Genomic DNA, 17,423 nt, shown 5'->3' with positions numbered 1-17,423 from the left:
CCTTCGTGCTTCCAATGCAAGGGTCATGGGTTCGATCCCTGGTCGGAGAGGTTCCACATGGCGATCGGGGTGCGCCCTGCCCCCCACAAAAAAAAATATATATATATGCCTCCCACCCTGCTAAGAATTAAATAAATGAATTCATTCAGAAAAGATAAAAGTGAAAGAAAGAAAGCCAAGGGAGTAGGGGGAGGGAAACCGAGTCCTGGACAGGTAAGGTGCTTCTCAGTCCGTTTCCCGCATGCAAGGCCTCCGTCAGAGCTCAAGCTGGCTGCACGGATCTGACTGTATTTTCACAAAAGTTAATTGACCCCGGCAGGCGAGAGTGGGCGGGGGCGTTCTCAGGCTTCGCCTCTTCCTGCGGCGCACGCGGATGACGTAGATGGGCGCGCCAGGATTCCAGGAGCTCAGGGACTGCGAGAACGGCTGCCACGTGCGTATGCTTACCGCGCGCAAACCCGGATGCCCCTGCCTGCTTCACCCCGTAGCCACCCACCCAAAGCCTGATCCAGGCCGCTGCAGGATCCCCACCAGGCCGAGCTGCGCCCAGCGGGCGCCTGCGTGCCCGCCTTAGTGCAGGTGTCCGTTCGCGTTTGTTGGACGCCCGGCAGGGGAGACCCCACGTAAACTCATCCCCTCTCTGACAATTCATTCAACCAAGAAAAAATCCGTTGACAGCCTGTTTTATGTCAAGTACCATGCTGGTCTTTGGGGAGACAGCTCTGATGTAGACAATGCTGTCTTTGTGCTCTTGGAGCTTCTGTTTCACTGGGAATGATAAACGAAAATCAACTGGTATAATAAACAAAATGATTTCGGGTTGTGATAATTCCTGTGAAGGAATTACGGTATGGAGGACAACTGAGGCGCCTAACTTTAAAAAGGGTCATAAGGGGAATTCCCTGGCAGTCTAGTGGTTAGGACTCAGCGCTGTCACTACCGAGGGCCGGGTTCAATCCCGGGGCCGGGAAGTAGGATCACACAAGCCACGAAGTGCGGCCAAAGGAAAAAAAAAATAAAAAAAAATAAAGGGGGTCATAAGCATTGGGTGGGGGCCGCTGAGAAAGGGAGGAATCAAGATCTGGTAGGAACACTGGTTGCTGAAATGAGACCTGGCCTGGAACTTGTCAGTCTACAAGTTTTAGATTTTTTGGTTTTTAAGCCGCAGGTATTGTTCTAAGCCTTGGTAATCCGATGGAGGTAAAATAGCTACAGTTCATGCCCTCATCGAGATTTTGTTCTAGTGGGGAAGGCAGAGCTAAAAATAAAATGTCAGATAGTGATAAATACTATATAGGAGATTAATATAAGACCATCTCATAATGGCTACTTCAGAGCAGTTGGTCAAGGAAGGCCTTTTCAAGGAGGTGAATTTTACCTGAAATCTAAATAACAAGAAAGAGCTAGCCATGCAAATAGCAGGGTGAGAAAAATGCCTTTCGGAACTGAGCTTGGCAAGTTAGAAAACAGTAATAGAAAAGAAGCCAGTGTGATTGGTGCATTGTAGGTGAGGAGAGTGGTGTGAGATAGGGTTGGAGAGGTAGGCAATGGCCAGACAACATAAAGCAGGGTACTGAGTTGGAATGTTATACCGTGTGTGATGAGAAGCCATGATCTCATTTATGCTAACTTGTGGCGAGTGGATTGTAGTTGGGGCAGCAGTAGGATCAGGGGTCCTGGTCAGGAGGGCTACTGGTGCATTAGTCCAAGTGAGTCCTGGTACTGACTTGAACTGGAGTGATGGTAGCAGAGACGAAAGGACGTGGACAGATTTGGGATATGTTTGGAAATGGATTCGCTGGTAGACTGGGTATAGAGAGGGCTCAGGGAAAGAAAAATTAAGATCGACTCCTGTGTTTTTGGCTTGAGCAACAGATTGGATGATGGTGGTGTTAACCGAGATGGGGAAAATGGGGGGAACCGCAGGTCTGGAGAAACGGTAAATCAAAATTTCTGTTTTGGCCAAAACAGGCTATCTGTGTTTATGAGACATCTATATGGCAATGTCACCTAAGCATTTGAATGTACTAGTTTGGAGTTTCAGGGAGAGTCAGAGTTGGATAAAGTTATGGAATCTGTTGGCAGATAGTAACTCGAATCATGTGAAATTGCCATTTTGAGTCAAAAATGGTTGAATACTGGCAGTTTCATTGGTTCAGTCTAATAGATTGTATTTAAAGCCACAGGTCTGGATGAAGTCTCTTAGGAAGAACATTTAGAGGGAAGAGAACAAAGGGCACAGTCTTGGGCACCCACCATTTAGAGGTGGAGCAGAAGAGTAGAAGCCAGACAGGTGACTGAGAAGGAGCAGCCAGCAGGTAGAGGAGCATCAGGAGAGTGGTGTCAGGAGGCCAAGAGAGGAGGGTGTTTCAGGAAGTAGAGAATGAATAAGTCAGATGCTGCTGAGAGGCCGAATACGGTAAGAAGGTAAGTGACCTCTAGATCGGCAACGTTGCAGTCTTTGGTGACCTTGACAGAATAGTCAAAGTCAGCCTTGAGTAAGTTAGATTTGAGATGCCTATGAGTTGTCCAAGTGAAGAAGCGAGGCAATGAGCTTCCTTTCCTCCCACTTCCTTGGGAAGAGACCGTGTACACCTGGGAGACCTGTGTGTGTGTGTGTGTGTGTGTGTGTGTGAGAGAGAGAGAGAGAGAGAAAGTGAGAGAGAGAGAGAGGGAGGGGGAGAGAGGGAGAGAGCGAGACAGAGAGAGAGAGAGAGAGATCAGAGCTGAATGAGTGGTGCAGATCAGAAGCCCTCAGCTCTGCTAGGAGGGAGGTGTCCCTGAGCACTGGAGCAGTGAAGAAGGCCTCCCAGAGTTGGTGAGACCTGTACTCACCTTGACAAGTGGGAAAGCTTTGGACAGGATAGGGATAGGCATAGGCATTCTAGGATGGGGCAAAGGAATGGCGAGGAGGCTAGGCAGGGTTTAGTGAGTAAAGCCAGGGTCCTATTGAGAAGCACTGGGATGAGAAGTTGAAAAGTAGCTGGGGAATAGATGTGGAGAGCCTTTGACTGTCAGGCTAAAGGCTTTGGATTTACCTTGAGCAGGGAGATAATGTTTTGAAACAGTGAAGTAGAGGAACTATCATTTGACTTCACTGGCCAGCCCCGTCCAGCTCATCCTTCAGGTTTACGCTTAGATGCCATTTCCCTTAGGAAGTCTTTCCCACTCCTAAAGTGCTAGGTTGGTACCCACAGTCCTGTGGCCTTGACCACACTGGACGGGAAATGTCTGGATACATTTATGCCTCAGTGCCCCCACTGCTTTCCCCCACCACATCCCTAATGCTTCCGAAGCCTCAGCTGTCCTTGAAACTTGAAATCAGTTCAACAGATAGGCTCTAGTGAATGTTATTTTTTCTAACTCGTCTTGCCAGCAAAGGACACCTACAGAGATGTCCTCAGTCCTTCACTTCTATGTCCGTCCCTCTGGCCACGAGAGGGCAGCCTCTGAATATACTCAAAGGAAGCTGCGAGGGGAACTGCCAGAGCTGCAGGGTGTCAAGACTGAGCTGTGCTACAACGTGAACTGGACAGGTTGGGCCACTTACTGGATCCTTTGGGAGAGGTGCCAAGTGCCAGGGGCAGTGTCTCAAGGTGTCCTTGCCCTGTCTCCCTGCAGCTGAGTCCTTCCCGAGCGCCGAGGAGATGAAGAAGCTGACATGGCTGTTTGGCTGCCCCTTGTTACTGGACGATGTCGCTCAGGAGTCCTGGCTCCTTCCCGGCTCCACTGACCTGCTGCTGGAGGTCGGGCCCAGGCAAGTGTCTCAGCCTCGGGTAGCTCGTTCCATGGTCCAGAGCCCGTCAGCCTTTCCAAACACACACTGCCACCCCTTCCACTTTCATTCCTCTTCCTCCTCTTGTGGTCCTTGGGAGACTTGTTTTCCCTTCATCCTACTCCCCGCCTAGAAAGCTGTGCACATGCTTTCCCCATGTGGGAAGATACCTTTGAAGACTGAGCCAGCTGCCAGGCATGTTCTGGAATATAACACGTTGTATTCTGAGAAGTTGAAATTGAAGCATTTTGTTGCTACAAGAACAGTTACGGTTTGATTTGAATGACCTTTGAAAGCAGGTTTCTCAGTGCCCAGGTCTGAGGCTGGAGGCCAGTGGTGTGGGCAGGTGTGGGGGGGTGGTAAGTAGACCTGGGAGATTGCCTGGACAGCAGTGGGCAGGATCCACCTTCTCAGCTGGGGCTCTAACCATCTGGTCCTAACCAATCCACAGGCTGAACTTCTCCACGCCAACGTCGAGCAACATCGTGTCAGTGTGCCAGGCTGCGGGGCTGGGGGCTGTGGACCGCGTGGAGCCGACCCGGCGCTACCTGCTCTCGGTGAGGTAGTAGGCAGCCAGGGGGGGATCAGGAGGAGGAAGTGGATGAGATTGGGTCCTAAACTCTAAGGAAATGATGAGAAGCAGGGGGAGGAGTTCCTGGTTTGACGCCTGCCCTGTTTGCAGGTTGTTCACTGCCTGAGGCCACCTGGTCGAGGAGTGAATAGGACAGAAACCCAGCCTGTGCTCCCCTTACTAATCTGTGCATGCTGACAGGGACTCATGCCTGGAAGGAGCATCTTTTTCTAATCTGAACAAAAGTGCCAGAGAGGCTAGCAGTGGGCTGGTCCTGTGTGGCTTGGAGGACGAGGGTGGACCATTTTGTCCATTCTTCAACCCTGCACCCCTCGCCTTCTGTGTGTGTCTCCACCCCTAGTTTGCCCACCCACCTTCGGCTGAGCTGGAGGCCATCGCCCTGGCTACCCTGCATGACCGGATGACGGAGCAGCACTTCCCCTGTCCCATCCAGAGCTTCTCCCTGGGGTGCATCCCAGCACCCCTCGGCGGCCCAATTGACATACTGGCCGAGGGCCGGTCTGCCCTGGAGGAAGCCAACCAGGAGCTAGGTGAGCAGGGGTCCCTGGAGGAAGGCCCAGGCCAGGCTAGTAGGGGTGCTGAGTCCCACAGTCAGCTCTTCTGGTGGTTGTCTCCTAGGTCTGGCCCTAGACTCCTGGGACCTGGATTTCTACACCAAGCGCTTCCAGGAGCTGCAGCGGAACCCCAGCACTGTGGAGGCCTTCGACTTGGCTCAGTCCAATAGGTGGGGAGGAATGCGGACATTCTGATGTCTGAGCCCGTGGAGGTTGGAAGGGAAGACCACAGGGACTCTCCATGGCTCTCTCTTGGCCTAGGGGCCTCCCTGAGTCTGTTTGAGTACCTGGGTTCCCCATCCATCCAGTAGTCTGCATTCACATCTTGGTTTTATCTTCACGCTGGATCTGGACCATCCACAATGACAGACTGTTGGAAGCTTATGACTTCTGGAATCTATTTTGACCTGTGGCCGTAACTCTGCCGTTTATGCTGATGAGAAGACATGGCAAGGCCTGAGAAATGACCCATGTTTCCACCCTGCCTTCCCCTCCCCATGTCACCCCCTGCAGTGAGCACAGCCGACACTGGTTCTTCAAGGGCCGACTCCACGTGGATGGGCAGGAGCTGGCACACTCGCTGTTTGAGTCCATCATGAGCACCCAGGCATCCTCGCACCCCAACAACGTCCTCAAGTTCTGTGACAACAGCAGGTGGGCTGTGCCCTCAGCTGGGATGACCTCAGACCCAGGGAACGGGAGGCCCCAGGCTCTGGGGGGGTAAGTGCAGATCCCAGGAAGGAAGTGAGACTCAGAACGGATGTGTCCACAGTGCAATCCAGGGGAAGGAAGTCCGATTCCTACGTCCCGAGGACCCCTCACGGCCAAGCTGCTTCCGGCAACATCAGGGGCTGAGACATGTCGTCTTCACAGCAGAGACCCACAACTTCCCCACAGGTGAGATGAGTCCTCAGGAGGGATAGGCAAGGTCAGAGTATAGGGTAGGGCAAAGCCCCAGGCCCACCTGGGGACCAGCAGGTTGGCTGCATGTCCTTATTTTCAGTGGGGTGGTCAGAGGTGGAGTTTGCCTTTTCAGTACCTATACCCTCCCTCTCTCTTCACAGGAGTAGCCCCCTTCAGCGGTGCGACCACTGGCACAGGGGGCCGGATCCGAGATGTCCAGTGCACAGGCCGCGGGGCCCACGTGGTGGCTGGCACTGCTGGCTATTGCTTTGGAAACTTGCATATCCCAGGTCCCATCTCTTTCCTCTCTACCCATCTCCCCTTCCAGATCCCTTGTACTGGCAGGCACTGGACACTGTTATCTCTTAGGTCAAAGGGTCATCATGGGTACCTTTTCTTGGGAGGGAGGGCTCTAGAGTAGCTGGCCTTTCGCCAACCGTGGTTGTGAGGACAGTAGGCCAAGGAAGACCCAGATCTGGCTTTGCAGAACCACAATTTTCTTTATAAACTAGTATCTACTCAGCCAAAAAGAATTGTGGTACTGGGTTGGACTTACGGCCATCAACTGCCCCCAAAATCCAATTTTTTTTTTTTTTTTTTTTTGATGTGGACTATTTTTAAAGTCTCTATTGAATTTGTTTATTGCTTCTGCTTTTATGCTTTGGTTTTTTGACTGCGAGGCATGAGAGATCCTAGCTCCCCGACCAGGGATCGAACCCACACCCTCCCCCCGCCCCCCGAATTGGAAGGGGAAGTCTTAACCACTAGACAGCCAGGGAAGTCCCAAAATCCAATTTCTTGGAAAGTGTTAAGAACTCTGATCCCAAGAGTCAGACTCTTCCTGAAGGGCCTGACTCCTCCATCTTCCATCTTTACAGTCCATCCATCTTTCTCCTTCCTGCCCAGGTTACAGTATGCCCTGGGAGGATCCAAGCTTCCAGTATCCTGGGAACTTTGCCCGACCCCTGGAGATTGCCATCGAGGCCAGTAATGGGGCTTCTGACTACGGCAACAAGTTTGGAGAACCAGTTCTGGCTGGTGAGGCTTGGGGGGGCATGGGGGATAACAGTCCCAGAGGCGGGGTGGGGTGAGGTGTGTGACCCAGTGAGCGCTGAGGAGCCTGGCTGACTAGACCCTGTCCCTCTCCCTGTGCCGTCCACACTCCAGGCTTTGCCCGTTCCTTGGGCCTCCAGCTCCCAGATGGCCAGCGGCGCGAGTGGATCAAGCCCATCATGTTTAGTGGAGGCATTGGGTCCATGGAAGCTGAGCATGTGAACAAGGAGCCCCCAGAGCCAGGTAAGAGCCCGCCACCTGTGTACCAGGTCCAGCCAGCTTTCTCCCCAGCACGTGGCAGCTGCAGGAGTGGAATTTAGAGGAACTTCAGTGGTTTGTTTTTTATCTCCCAGCTCATGTCTCCTCTCCCCAGTACAGGCTTTCAAGGCAGGGCAGGGCTTTATGCCAGTGGGCCAGGCTCAGTCTGTGTGGCCTCTGTTTCTTCCCGGGTTGACTTCTGCATGGCAGGGGCCCACCCTGCTAAGTCAAGGCAGCCAGTGTTTACCCAGGGCCTGTTTTTATCTGCAAGCTCAGTTCAATCGGTCGACATTTACTGAGCGCCCATCGGGTGCTTGGGCACCATGCTAGGACCTGTGGTGGAATCAAGATAAAGGCCAGGTACCATTTATTGAATGGGTGACCCGTCACATGGCTCAGAATTTAAAAAACAGAGAAAGGTTATACAGTGGAAACTCTCCTTCCCCTGACCTTCAGCCACCCAGTTTCCCTCCCTAGAGATAACCAATGTTAATTGGTTACTTTTGTACCCTACCAGAGGTTTTTCCTGCATACATAAACAAACCCATGTGTATATTTGCCCCCCCTTTTTTATTTATTTATTTATTTATTTTTTTTAGTTATTTCTGAGATATACATTTTAAAGTAAAACCCCCCCTTTTTTAAACAAATAGCATGTGTACACACCTTTTTTTTCTTTTTGGCCTCGCTGCGCAGCTTATGGGATTTTAGTTCCCCGACCAGGGATCGAACCCGGGGCCCCAGCAGTGAGAGCGCCGAGTCCTAACCACTGGACCACCAGGGAATTCCCCACCTATTTTTTTAATAACCATTTTATTAAGATGTAATTCATGTACCATAAAGTTTACCCTTTTAAAGTGTACAAGTGAGTGGTTTTAGTATATTCACAAAGTTGTGCGTCAATCACCACTAATTCCAGAACATTTTCATCATCCCAGAAAGAAACCCTGCACCCATGAGCAGTCACTCCTCATGCCCCCTTCCTCGGCCTCTGGAAACCAATAATCTACTTTCTGTCTCGATGAATTTCCCTGTTGTAAATGTTGTGTTTGGCTTCTTTCACTTTGCATGATGTCTTAAAGGTTCATCCATATTATAGTATGTATCAGTACTTCATTCCTTTTTATGGGTGAATAATATTCCATCATGTTGCTGTATCATTTTGTCTCTCCATTCATCAGTTGGTAGACATTTGGGCTGTTTCTGCTTTTCGGCTATTATGAATAATGCTGCTATAAACATTTTATTTATTTATTTATTTATTTATTTATTTTTGCCTGCGTTGGGTCTTCGTTGCTGCGTGTGGGCTTTCTCTAGTTGTGGCGAGCGGGGGCTACTCTTCGTTGTGGTGCGCGGGCTTCTCATCGCAGTGGCTTCTCTTGTTGCGGAGCACGGGCTCTAAGCGCGTGGGCTTCAGTAGTTGTGGCTCGCTGGCTCTAGAGCCCAGGCTCAGTAGTTGTGGCGCACGGGCTTAGTTGCTCCGAGGCATGTGGGATCTTCCCGGACCAGGGCTCCTGCATTGGCAGGCAGATTCTTAACCACTGCGCCACCAGGGAAGTCCTGCTATAAACATTTGTGTACAAGTTTTCCTATGTACTTATGTTCTGAATTCTCTTGGGTAGGTAACTAGGAGTAGACTTGCTAGGTCACATGGTAACTGTACTCAGTCTTTGAAAAAACTACCTGACTGTTTTCCAAAGCAGCTGCACCATTTTACATTCCCCTCAGCAGTGTGTGAAGGTTCCGATTTCTCCAGATCCTTGCCAACACTTATCTGTCTCTTTGATTATAGCCATCATAGTGGATGTGAAGTAGTATCTTATGGTGGTTTGGATTTGCATTTCCCTAATGACTCAGGATGTTAAGCATCTTTTCCTATGTTTCTTGGCTATCTGTATACCTTCCTTGGAGAAATATCTATTCATGTCCTTTGCCCATTTTTAAATAGGGTTGTCTTTTTTTTTTTTGCAGTTTAAGTTAGAGTTCTTTGCATATTCTGGATACTAGCCCCTTATCTGATAGGTAAATGATTTGCAAATATTTTCTTCCATTCTGTGGGTTGTCTTTTTACTTTCTTCATGGTGTCCCCTGAAGCACAAATGTTTTTAATTTTGGTAAAGTATAATTTATCTATATATTTTTTCTTTGTGGCTTCTGGCTTATAGTGTCATGACTAAGAAACCACTGCCTAAGCCAAGGTCACCGAGACTGACTCATATATTCTCTTGTAATACTTTTATAGCTTTTAGCTTTTACATTTAGGTCTCTGATACATTTTGAATTTCTGTATATGGTATTAAGTAGGGATCCAACTTCCTTCTTTCACATGTGGATATCCAGTTGTTCTAACAATCCTTTTTGAAAAAAACTGTTCTTACCCCCATTGAATTGTCTTGGCACTCTTGCCAAAAATCAGTTGGCTATAAATGTTTGGGCTCATTTATGGACTCACAGTTCTATTCCAATGACCTATCTATCTACCTGTCTCCTTCTACTAGTAACACACTGTCTTGATTACTGTAGCTTTACAGTAAGTTTAAAAGCGGAAAGTATGAGTCCTTCAATTTTGTTCTTCTTTTTCAAGATTGTTTTGGCTTTGTTCTAGGTCCCTCGAATTTCCATATAAATTTTAGGATCAGCTGGTCAGTTTCTTTGAAAAAGGTGGCTGATTGTGTTGACTCTGCAGTTCACTTTGGGGAGTATTGCCATTGTAACAATATTAAGTCTTCCAATCTATAAGCATGAGATCTCTTTCAATTTATTTAGGCCTCCTAAGATATTTCATAATTTTCAGTGTGTAAGTGTTAAGTATTTTATTCTTGTTGATGCTGTTCTAAGTGGGTATGCATACTTCTGCACTTTGCTTTTTTTCAGCTTAGCAATATACTTGGAGATCATTTCATACTGATGAGATCAGATTACTTCATTATATTCATATGTAACTCTCTTTTTCGGGGAAATTCCCTGGCGGTCCAGTGGTTAGGGCTCCATTCTTTCACTGCTGAGGGCTTGGATTCAATCTCTGGCTGGGGAACTAAGATCCTGCAAGCCGCGCGGCATAGCCAAAAAAAAAAATTCTCTGTTTTGGTGGCTTAGTTTTTCATTATATGGCTTATACCATAATTTATTTAACCAGTTCTCTGTTGTTAGCATTTAGATTATTTCTTGTCTTTGGTAATACAAATAATGCTGCAGTGTTTAATTTTGTACGTAGGTGCTTTGTACCTGTGCAAATAAATCTGGAGGGTAAATTCCTCAAAGTGTATTTACCCAATCAAAGAATTTTGATTGCTCTCCTCTAACACCAGCTTACCTTTATCCTCACACTGCTTCGTTCTCACACGTCTGGTCACTTCCCGGGTGTTCTGATTCTGCCCTCCTTCCTCGCAGGCATGGACGTTGTGAAGGTTGGGGGTCCTGTCTACAGGATTGGAGTTGGGGGCGGAGCTGCTTCGTCCGTGCAGGCAAGTGCAAATAGCTCAGGTGCCAACTCCATGACATCTCTGGGCCCCATGCATGGGTGGGGTGTGAGCTCCCAGCCCCCCTGAGCTGAGATGTGCCATCTGTCCTCCCAGGTACAGGGAGACAACGCCAGCGACCTGGACTTTGGGGCTGTGCAGCGGGGAGACCCGGAGATGGAACAGAAGATGAACCGTGTGATCCGGGCTTGCGTGGAGGCCCCCGGCGGAAACCCCATCTGCAGCCTTCATGACCAGGGCGCCGGTGGCAATGGTGAGAGGAGGGGTTGGGACAGGGGACCAGGCCTACCTGGTCTCCTGCCAGGTTCAGTCTGGGGAGAGGTATCGCGGATCTGCAACCAACCAGCTAGCTCTGGGCCCCACTCTCCACCCACTACACGTTCTGGACAGGCTCAGGGTTAGTTGCTGGAGAGGGTGCAGTAGCGGTTCAAATAGGAATGCACAGAATTAGGGGCTCCTTTGGAGGCTGGGAATGGCCTTTTGTTTGCCCGGTGCTGACCAGGGCCAGATGAGAGCCTCTCCCGGAAACCCTCTCACCAGGCAACGTCCTGAAGGAGCTGAGTGACCCAGCCGGAGCCATCATTTATACCAGCCGCTTCCAGGTGGGTCTCCTCCCTGAAGTCTGATTGTCTCCCTGCCCCTGCCAGTCCCAGCCGGCCCCACCCATCTGTCCCCCACTCCCAGCAAGAACATGAGACTTGGAAGCGCCCGCTCACCCTTCCCTTTCGTCCTCCCCTATGGATGTGCAGCTCGGGGACCCGACCCTGAACGCCCTGGAAATCTGGGGGGCCGAGTACCAGGAGTCAAATGCACTTCTGCTGAGGCCCCCCGACCGGGACTTCCTGAGTCGTGTCAGCGCCCGGGAACGCTGCCCAGCTTGCTTTGTGGGCACCATCACTGGAGACAGGAGAGTGAGTTGGCTCAGGGAGTCGGTAACAGATGCTGTGAGTGGGCTTGAGCTGCCTAGGAGGGAGAGCTGTCTCAGGAAAGAGACGAGAGGATGGGAGCCGTTGGACCAGCGTGGGGCCGGGGGGCTCAACAGGAGAAGCCAGATGGGGTGGAAAGAGCATCTCTGCCCTGCTTTCCAGAAGTGTTTATTCCCTGCTGGTGGTCATAGTCTCGTTCTCTCTGGGCGGTGTCCCTGTGGTCTACAGATAGTGCTGGTGGATGATCGGGAGTGTCCTATGGGAAGAGATGGCCAGGGGGATGCCCCCCCAACACCTCCCCCGACCCCTGTGGACCTGGGTCTGGACTGGGTGCTGGGCAAGATGCCCCGGAAGGTATGTGGGGGGCGGGAGGTTTCTCCCTCTCTGGCCCAGCCCTTCAGACCATCGTCTGCCCTACACGTGCTTTGTCACCTGTGTGTCCAGCGCCTCCCCAGGCGCTCACACCACTGTTGCCACCTGTGTTGCAGGAGTTCTTCCTCCAGAGGAGTCTCCCCGTGCTGCGGCCCCTGGCCTTGCCCCCAGGGCTGAGCGTGCGCCAGGCCCTGGCACGGGTCCTCAGGCTGCCTGCGGTGGCCAGCAAGCGCTACCTCACCAGCAAGGTCCGCCCCGCACCTTGCTCCGCCCCCTCAGCCCTCTGCGCCCTTCCCTCTGCTCGCCCAGCCCAGGGGATGGCCTGAGCCCCTGCTGTCCGCCCCAAGTCTTGGTGTGCTCAGGGTGAGCCAGGCCTCCTTCCACGCCCTTGGCCCTGTCCCTTGGCCTCTTGCCAACTCCACCTGGTTCCGCAGGTGGACCGCTCCGTGGGCGGCCTGGTGGCGCAGCAGCAGTGTGTGGGACCCCTGCAGACCCCTCTGGCAGACGTGGCGGTGGTGGCACTGAGTCACCATGAGCTCGTAGGGGCTGCCACAGCCCTGGGAGAGCAGCCAGTCAAGAGCCTGCTGGACCCCAAGGTTGCTGCCCGGCTGGCCGTGGCCGAAGCCCTCACCAACCTGGTGTTTGCTCTGGTCACCGACCTCCGGGTGAGCCCCCTGCAGCTTCTGCCCTGGAGCCCCAGGCCTCTGGGACGCAGACGCAACCACCGCCTGCTCACTCCTCTGCCCCCAGCCTCTCCACACCGCCCTCCCTCCCTAACGCGAGTCTCTGCCGCTTCCCAGGACGTGAAATGCAGCGGGAACTGGATGTGGGCGGCCAAGCTCCAGGGGGAGGGCGCGGCTCTGGCCGACGCCTGTGGGGCTGTGGCGGCCGTGATGGCGGCCCTGGGAGTGGCAGTGGACGGCGGCAAGGACTCCCTCAGCATGGCCGCCCGGGTTGGCACTGAGACCGTGCGGGCTCCTGGTGAGCTCTGGGCGCCCAAGGGCGACGGGCAGGTCTGTGGGCCGGGCTGCGCCTCACTCTCCACTCCTTGCTCCGCAGGGTCGCTGGTCATCTCAGCCTATGCTGTCTGTCCAGACATTACAGCCACTGTGACCCCAGACCTCAAGTGTCCCAGAGGGAGAGGTAGGGGTTCTTCCCTCTCCTCGGTGCACTGTGGATTCACAGCCGGGTCCTTTGTTTGGGGTCTGCTTCGTGAGTGCTGGGCCCCCTCGTTCAGCACTGGGGCCGTGGTGCCTTCTGGGGCTGGTGGTCTGGGTGTCTCACCACATCCCGGGAACTTCAGTGAGCATGGCGGGAGGGGTTCTCCTGAGCCACCCATCTCCCCTCACCCCTTCCCTGTCTCCCCAGGCCACCTGCTCTACGTGCCTCTGAGTCCTGGGCAGCATCGGCTCGGGGGCACAGCTCTGGCCCAGTGCTTCTCCCAGCTCGGCGAGCAGCCTCCCGATCTGGACTTTCCGGAGAACTTGGTGCGAGCCTTCGGCATCACCCAGGGGCTGCTGAAAGGTGAGTGAGGCCCTGGAGGAGACGGTGCCTGTGGCTGACATGGGGCAGGCACTGACCAGCTGAGCATGTGAGGGTGGGCCAAGAGGGATCCGACGCCCTTCTCTCTGGTTCTCTGAGTGAGCCCACACTCTCGCCCCCGCCCTCTCCCGACTGTCCAGAAGGGGGGCGGGGCCTCCAGGTTTGGGTCCCAAGGCTGCTGAGCATCTTATTCCTTCCTCCAGACCGCCTCCTTTGCTCAGGCCACGATGTCAGCGACGGAGGTCTCATCACCTGCCTGCTAGAGATGGCCTTTGCTGGGAATTGTGGGATAGAGGTGGCCGTCCCTGCCTCTGGGGTCAATGGTGAGGAGCCTGAGGTCTAGATTCCAGCCTGGGCTGCCTGCCCCATCCTGCGGACCCCATGTCCTATTAAAGAGTGGAGTGTCCCCAACTCCTTTTCCCCTGAGTCCCTTGCTGTCTTTTCTGACCACTGAGCCAGGTGGCACCTCTGAAACCTCCTGCAGACCCTGAGGCCACATCCTTGGTCCTGCTTTCCCAGGCCTCACCCCATCCCTGACCCCTGCCTTCGTTCCTTTAGCCATAGCCACCTGACTCCACCTCTGAGTCCCTGGCAATACCCTAGTCACCTTGACCCCTCTGTTTCTCTCCCAGCGCTGCCTGTACTGTTCGCTGAGGAGCCAGGCTTGGTGCTGGAGGTGCAAGAGCCAGACCTGGCCCAAGTGCTGACACGTTACCGGGAGGCTGGCCTCCACTGCCTGGAGCTGGGCCGCACGGGCAACGCCGGGCCCCACGCCATGGTGAGGAAGTGAGGAATGGCAGGCCTGCAGCGGGAAGGTCGTGGTTTGCCTCTGCCAGCCTCGGAGGGGGCCCAACGTGGACATCTTTGCTCTCAGCCCCTGAAAGATCTGCTCCCTTCTCTAGGTCCGGGTGTCAGTGAACGGGGCTGTCGTTCTGGAGGAGCCCGTTGGGCAGCTACGAGCCCTCTGGGAGGAGACCAGTTTCCAGCTGGATCGGCTGCAGGCAGAGCCCCACTGTGTGGCCCAGGAAGAAGAGGGGCTGAGGGAGCGGACGGGGCCCACCTACTGCCTGCCCCCCACCTTTCCCAAAGCTTCCGTGCCTCATGAGCCTGGTGAGGGAATGTGTGTAGTGGCTTGGCTGCCTGGGCACTTTGGGGAGGAGCCCAAGGCTTGGATGCGGGGGCCTGCCCTGGAAAAAGTGTCTGGGGGGCTGGGGTGGAGAAGTAACCCTCTGGCACAAGGACACTCCTTCTCCCCCCAGGTGGTCCCGCCCCCCGAGTTGCCATCTTTCGAGAAGAAGGCAGTAACGGAGACCGGGAGATGGCCGATGCCTTCCACTTGGCTGGGTTTGAGGTGAGCAGGTTGCCTGGCAGAGCCGGGGCTGGGCTTTGGGCCATGGGCTCTCTGACACTTGCCCTCCCCCTCCTGCCAGGTGTGGGACGTGACCATGCAGGACCTCTGCTCTGGAGCAGTCAGGCTGGACACGTTCCAAGGCATGGCCTTCGTGGGCGGCTTCAGCTACGCGGACGTCCTGGGCTCTGCCAAAGGTGGGTGTGCGGCCCTGCCCACTCGCTCCCCGCATGTTCCTGAAGAGCTGCCTTAGCCCCCTTCTCCCTTGACTGAGAACTGGCCTCTCGCCTCCACGAGGCTGGGCGGGGGAGCATGAGCGCATTCATTCTGGGCCAGCCGCCAGCAGGCCTGCAGGTAGCTTTTTTTTCATTCATTCATTCATTCATTCATTCATTCATTGACTGCGTTGTCTTCGTTGCTGCGCGCAGGCTTTCTCTAGTTGAAGCGAGCGGGGGCTACTCTTCATTGCAGTGCGCAGGCTTCTCGTTGTGGTGGCTTCTCTTGTTGCGGATCACGGGCTCTAGGCACGCGGGCTTCAGTAGTTGTGGCACACGGGCTCAGTAATTGTGGCTCACAGGCTCTAGAGCGCAGGGTCAGTAGTTGTGGCGCACGGGCTTAGTTGCTCCGCGGCATGTGGGCTCTTCCCGAACCAGGGCTCGAACCCTTGTCCTCCGCGTTGGCAGGCGGATTCTTAACCACTGTGCCACCAGGGAAGCCCCCTGCAGGTAGCTTGTGAGGCAGGTGGGCTGGGTGGCGCCGTGCCAATCCCGGGGGCATGTGCCGTCAGAAGCGGCAGCTGCTACTCAGCTCCAGCAGGTTGTCCTGTCAGAAAGCAGGCTCGGCACCGCCAGATCTTTCTGTTTTTCAAGAGAAGCCACAAATCCTGATTAAATGTTAGGCAACTGAATAAAGAATTTTGAAAATGCTCTGCTGCCTAAGCGGAAAACTCGTCATGGGCCGTCTCAGGCCCAGGAGTTGGCAACATCTGTTTCAGTCAGTTAAACCTGCTTTTTTCCCCGGCGTTTGCCCTGAGCTCTGCAAAGGGGGGAGGTCCTGGGCGAGTGTAATGGGGCACGCTGGGATGGAAAGGCGACGGTCCCCCCTCATTCCGGCACTCACCCCAGCCTCCTGTTCCCTCCTAGGGTGGGCAGCTGCTGTGACCTTTAACCCCCAGGCCGGGGCTGAGCTGAGGCGCTTCCGGCAGCGGCCAGACACCTTCAGCCTGGGCGTGTGTAACGGCTGCCAGCTGCTGGCCCTGCTGGGCTGGGTGGGAGGCAGTCCTGGTGAGGAGGCGGCAGAGATGGGCCACGAGCCCTGGCCGGCCCGGCCCGGCCTCCTGCTGCGCCACAACAGGTCTGGGCGCTTTGAGTCGCGCTGGGCCAGCGTGCGAGTGGGGCCCGGGCCGGCCCTGATGCTGCGAGGGATGGAGGGTGCCGTGCTGCCCGTGTGGAGCGCCCACGGGGAAGGTCAGGCTCCGGGGAGGCGGGGAGGGCCTGAGGGCAAGGGTGGGGGAGGACGCCAAGGAGCTCTGCTCTCACGTCCCTGTCCCTCCTTCTGCCCCAGGTTACATGGCATTTTCTTCCCCGGAACTCCAAGCCCAGATTGAGGCCAGGGGCTTGGCTCCGCTGCACTGGGCAGACGATGACGGCAACCCCACAGAACAGTACCCCCTGAATCCCAACGGGTCCCCAGGGGGCATGGCTGGCGTCTGCTCCCCCGATGGCCGCCACCTGGCTCTCATGCCTCACCCTGAGCGGTGTGTGAGGCCTTGGCAGTGGGCGTGGCGACCCCCTCCATTTGACACTCTGACCACCTCCCCCTGGCTCCAGCTCTTCATCAATGCCCGAAACTGGACCCGGGAAGGAGGCTGCTGAGCAGGCCGGGGAGACTCCCCTGGGCCCCGTGGTTTTTACCCACGGTGTCTTTAGAAGTACCTCATATTATTTCTGTGAGTCTTGGACAGACAAGGACCAAAATGCCCAAAAACACCTTGGCTAATTTTATGAATCTGTCTATGCCTTACGCTGCTGGATCCGTTTTCAGTTCTGTTCTAACACGTTTTGTCCTTTGTGGGCCCGGGAAGCAACATGCGGTTCAGAGAATAGAGCCTGCGGTGGGAAGTCAGGATGCGTGGGGGGAGGGGGTCCATTGCCCCGCTTCGCTGCACCACGTCACTCATGTCACTTATCTGAGCTCGGAGGGGTGTCCTATGCCCCCCTTCCTCGTCGGGGTTTAAGGGGGTGGGGGCGGACAAAAGCAAGCAAGTCAGGACCTCGGCGTGCTCATCTGGAAAACAGCAGAAGCTTTCTGGATTCTTCTTTTTATTTTTATTTTATTTTTTTAATTTTAGATAGAGAATTTTAATTAAATTGGCATCGTTAAGACCAGAAAGATAAAGTGGACATTGTCAGTGTATCTTCAGCCCTTGCTTTAATAGGCAAATGAACACAACTTGAAACACAGGTGAATTTTGCTGGTCTATGAGACAGTGAAGGGAGCTTCTCAATATTTAAATATATTAATATAACCAGTTATAGAAATCTAAATATAAAACCAATCTCCTATAGGGTTTGAGAAGGCATTCACCATATCCCTGAAAAGTTTAACATTCCTTATTCAAG

The 17,423-nt window shown here is 53.8% G+C and overlaps 1 protein-coding gene across 2 annotated transcripts; it reads left to right on the top strand.

Annotated features, from left to right (window-relative positions):
• The first annotated feature begins 395 nt into the window (after window positions 1-395).
• Window positions 396-16,824, top strand: PFAS (phosphoribosylformylglycinamidine synthase). 2 transcript variants are annotated; one of them, XM_061175473.1, is made up of 28 exons: window positions 396-433; window positions 3,377-3,536; window positions 3,622-3,757; window positions 4,227-4,332; window positions 4,708-4,897; window positions 4,986-5,091; window positions 5,435-5,575; window positions 5,694-5,818; window positions 5,986-6,114; window positions 6,731-6,862; window positions 6,992-7,120; window positions 10,526-10,599; window positions 10,711-10,867; window positions 11,155-11,216; window positions 11,364-11,525; window positions 11,769-11,894; window positions 12,029-12,160; window positions 12,347-12,577; window positions 12,713-12,893; window positions 12,972-13,055; window positions 13,281-13,436; window positions 13,658-13,777; window positions 14,087-14,232; window positions 14,357-14,564; window positions 14,714-14,805; window positions 14,885-14,999; window positions 15,945-16,268; window positions 16,366-16,824. In XM_061175473.1, exons 2-28 carry the CDS (start codon window positions 3,395-3,397, stop codon window positions 16,674-16,676), a joined length of 4,017 nt encoding a protein of 1,338 aa, XP_061031456.1. In that variant the 5' UTR covers window positions 396-433; window positions 3,377-3,394; the 3' UTR covers window positions 16,677-16,824. The 2 variants fall into 2 exon arrangements, with proteins under 2 accessions (XP_061031456.1, XP_061031457.1); XM_061175474.1 differs by lacking the exon at window positions 396-433 and adding an exon at window positions 550-579.
• Window positions 16,825-17,423: the final 599 nt, after the last annotated feature.

Source organism: Eubalaena glacialis, chromosome 19, assembly GCF_028564815.1.
Source record: "Eubalaena glacialis isolate mEubGla1 chromosome 19, mEubGla1.1.hap2.+ XY, whole genome shotgun sequence".
In the NCBI taxonomy this organism is placed as follows: Eukaryota; Metazoa; Chordata; class Mammalia; order Artiodactyla; family Balaenidae; genus Eubalaena; species Eubalaena glacialis.
Note: the sequence above shows the minus strand (reverse complement) of the source record. Positions and strands in the feature narration are given on the sequence as shown.

Bases quoted from the DNA above. Each gene is read 5' to 3' on its own strand.
- PFAS (XM_061175473.1), top strand. From the start codon at position 3,395: ATGTCCTCAGTCCTTCACTTCTATGTCCGTCCCTCTGGCCACGAGAGG. The intron at 13,778-14,086 runs GTGAGGAGCCTG...TTTCTCTCCCAG, and splicing joins CCCTGCCTCTGGGGTCAATG to CGCTGCCTGTACTGTTCGCT. The intron at 14,233-14,356 runs GTGAGGAAGTGA...TCCCTTCTCTAG, and splicing joins ACGCCGGGCCCCACGCCATG to GTCCGGGTGTCAGTGAACGG.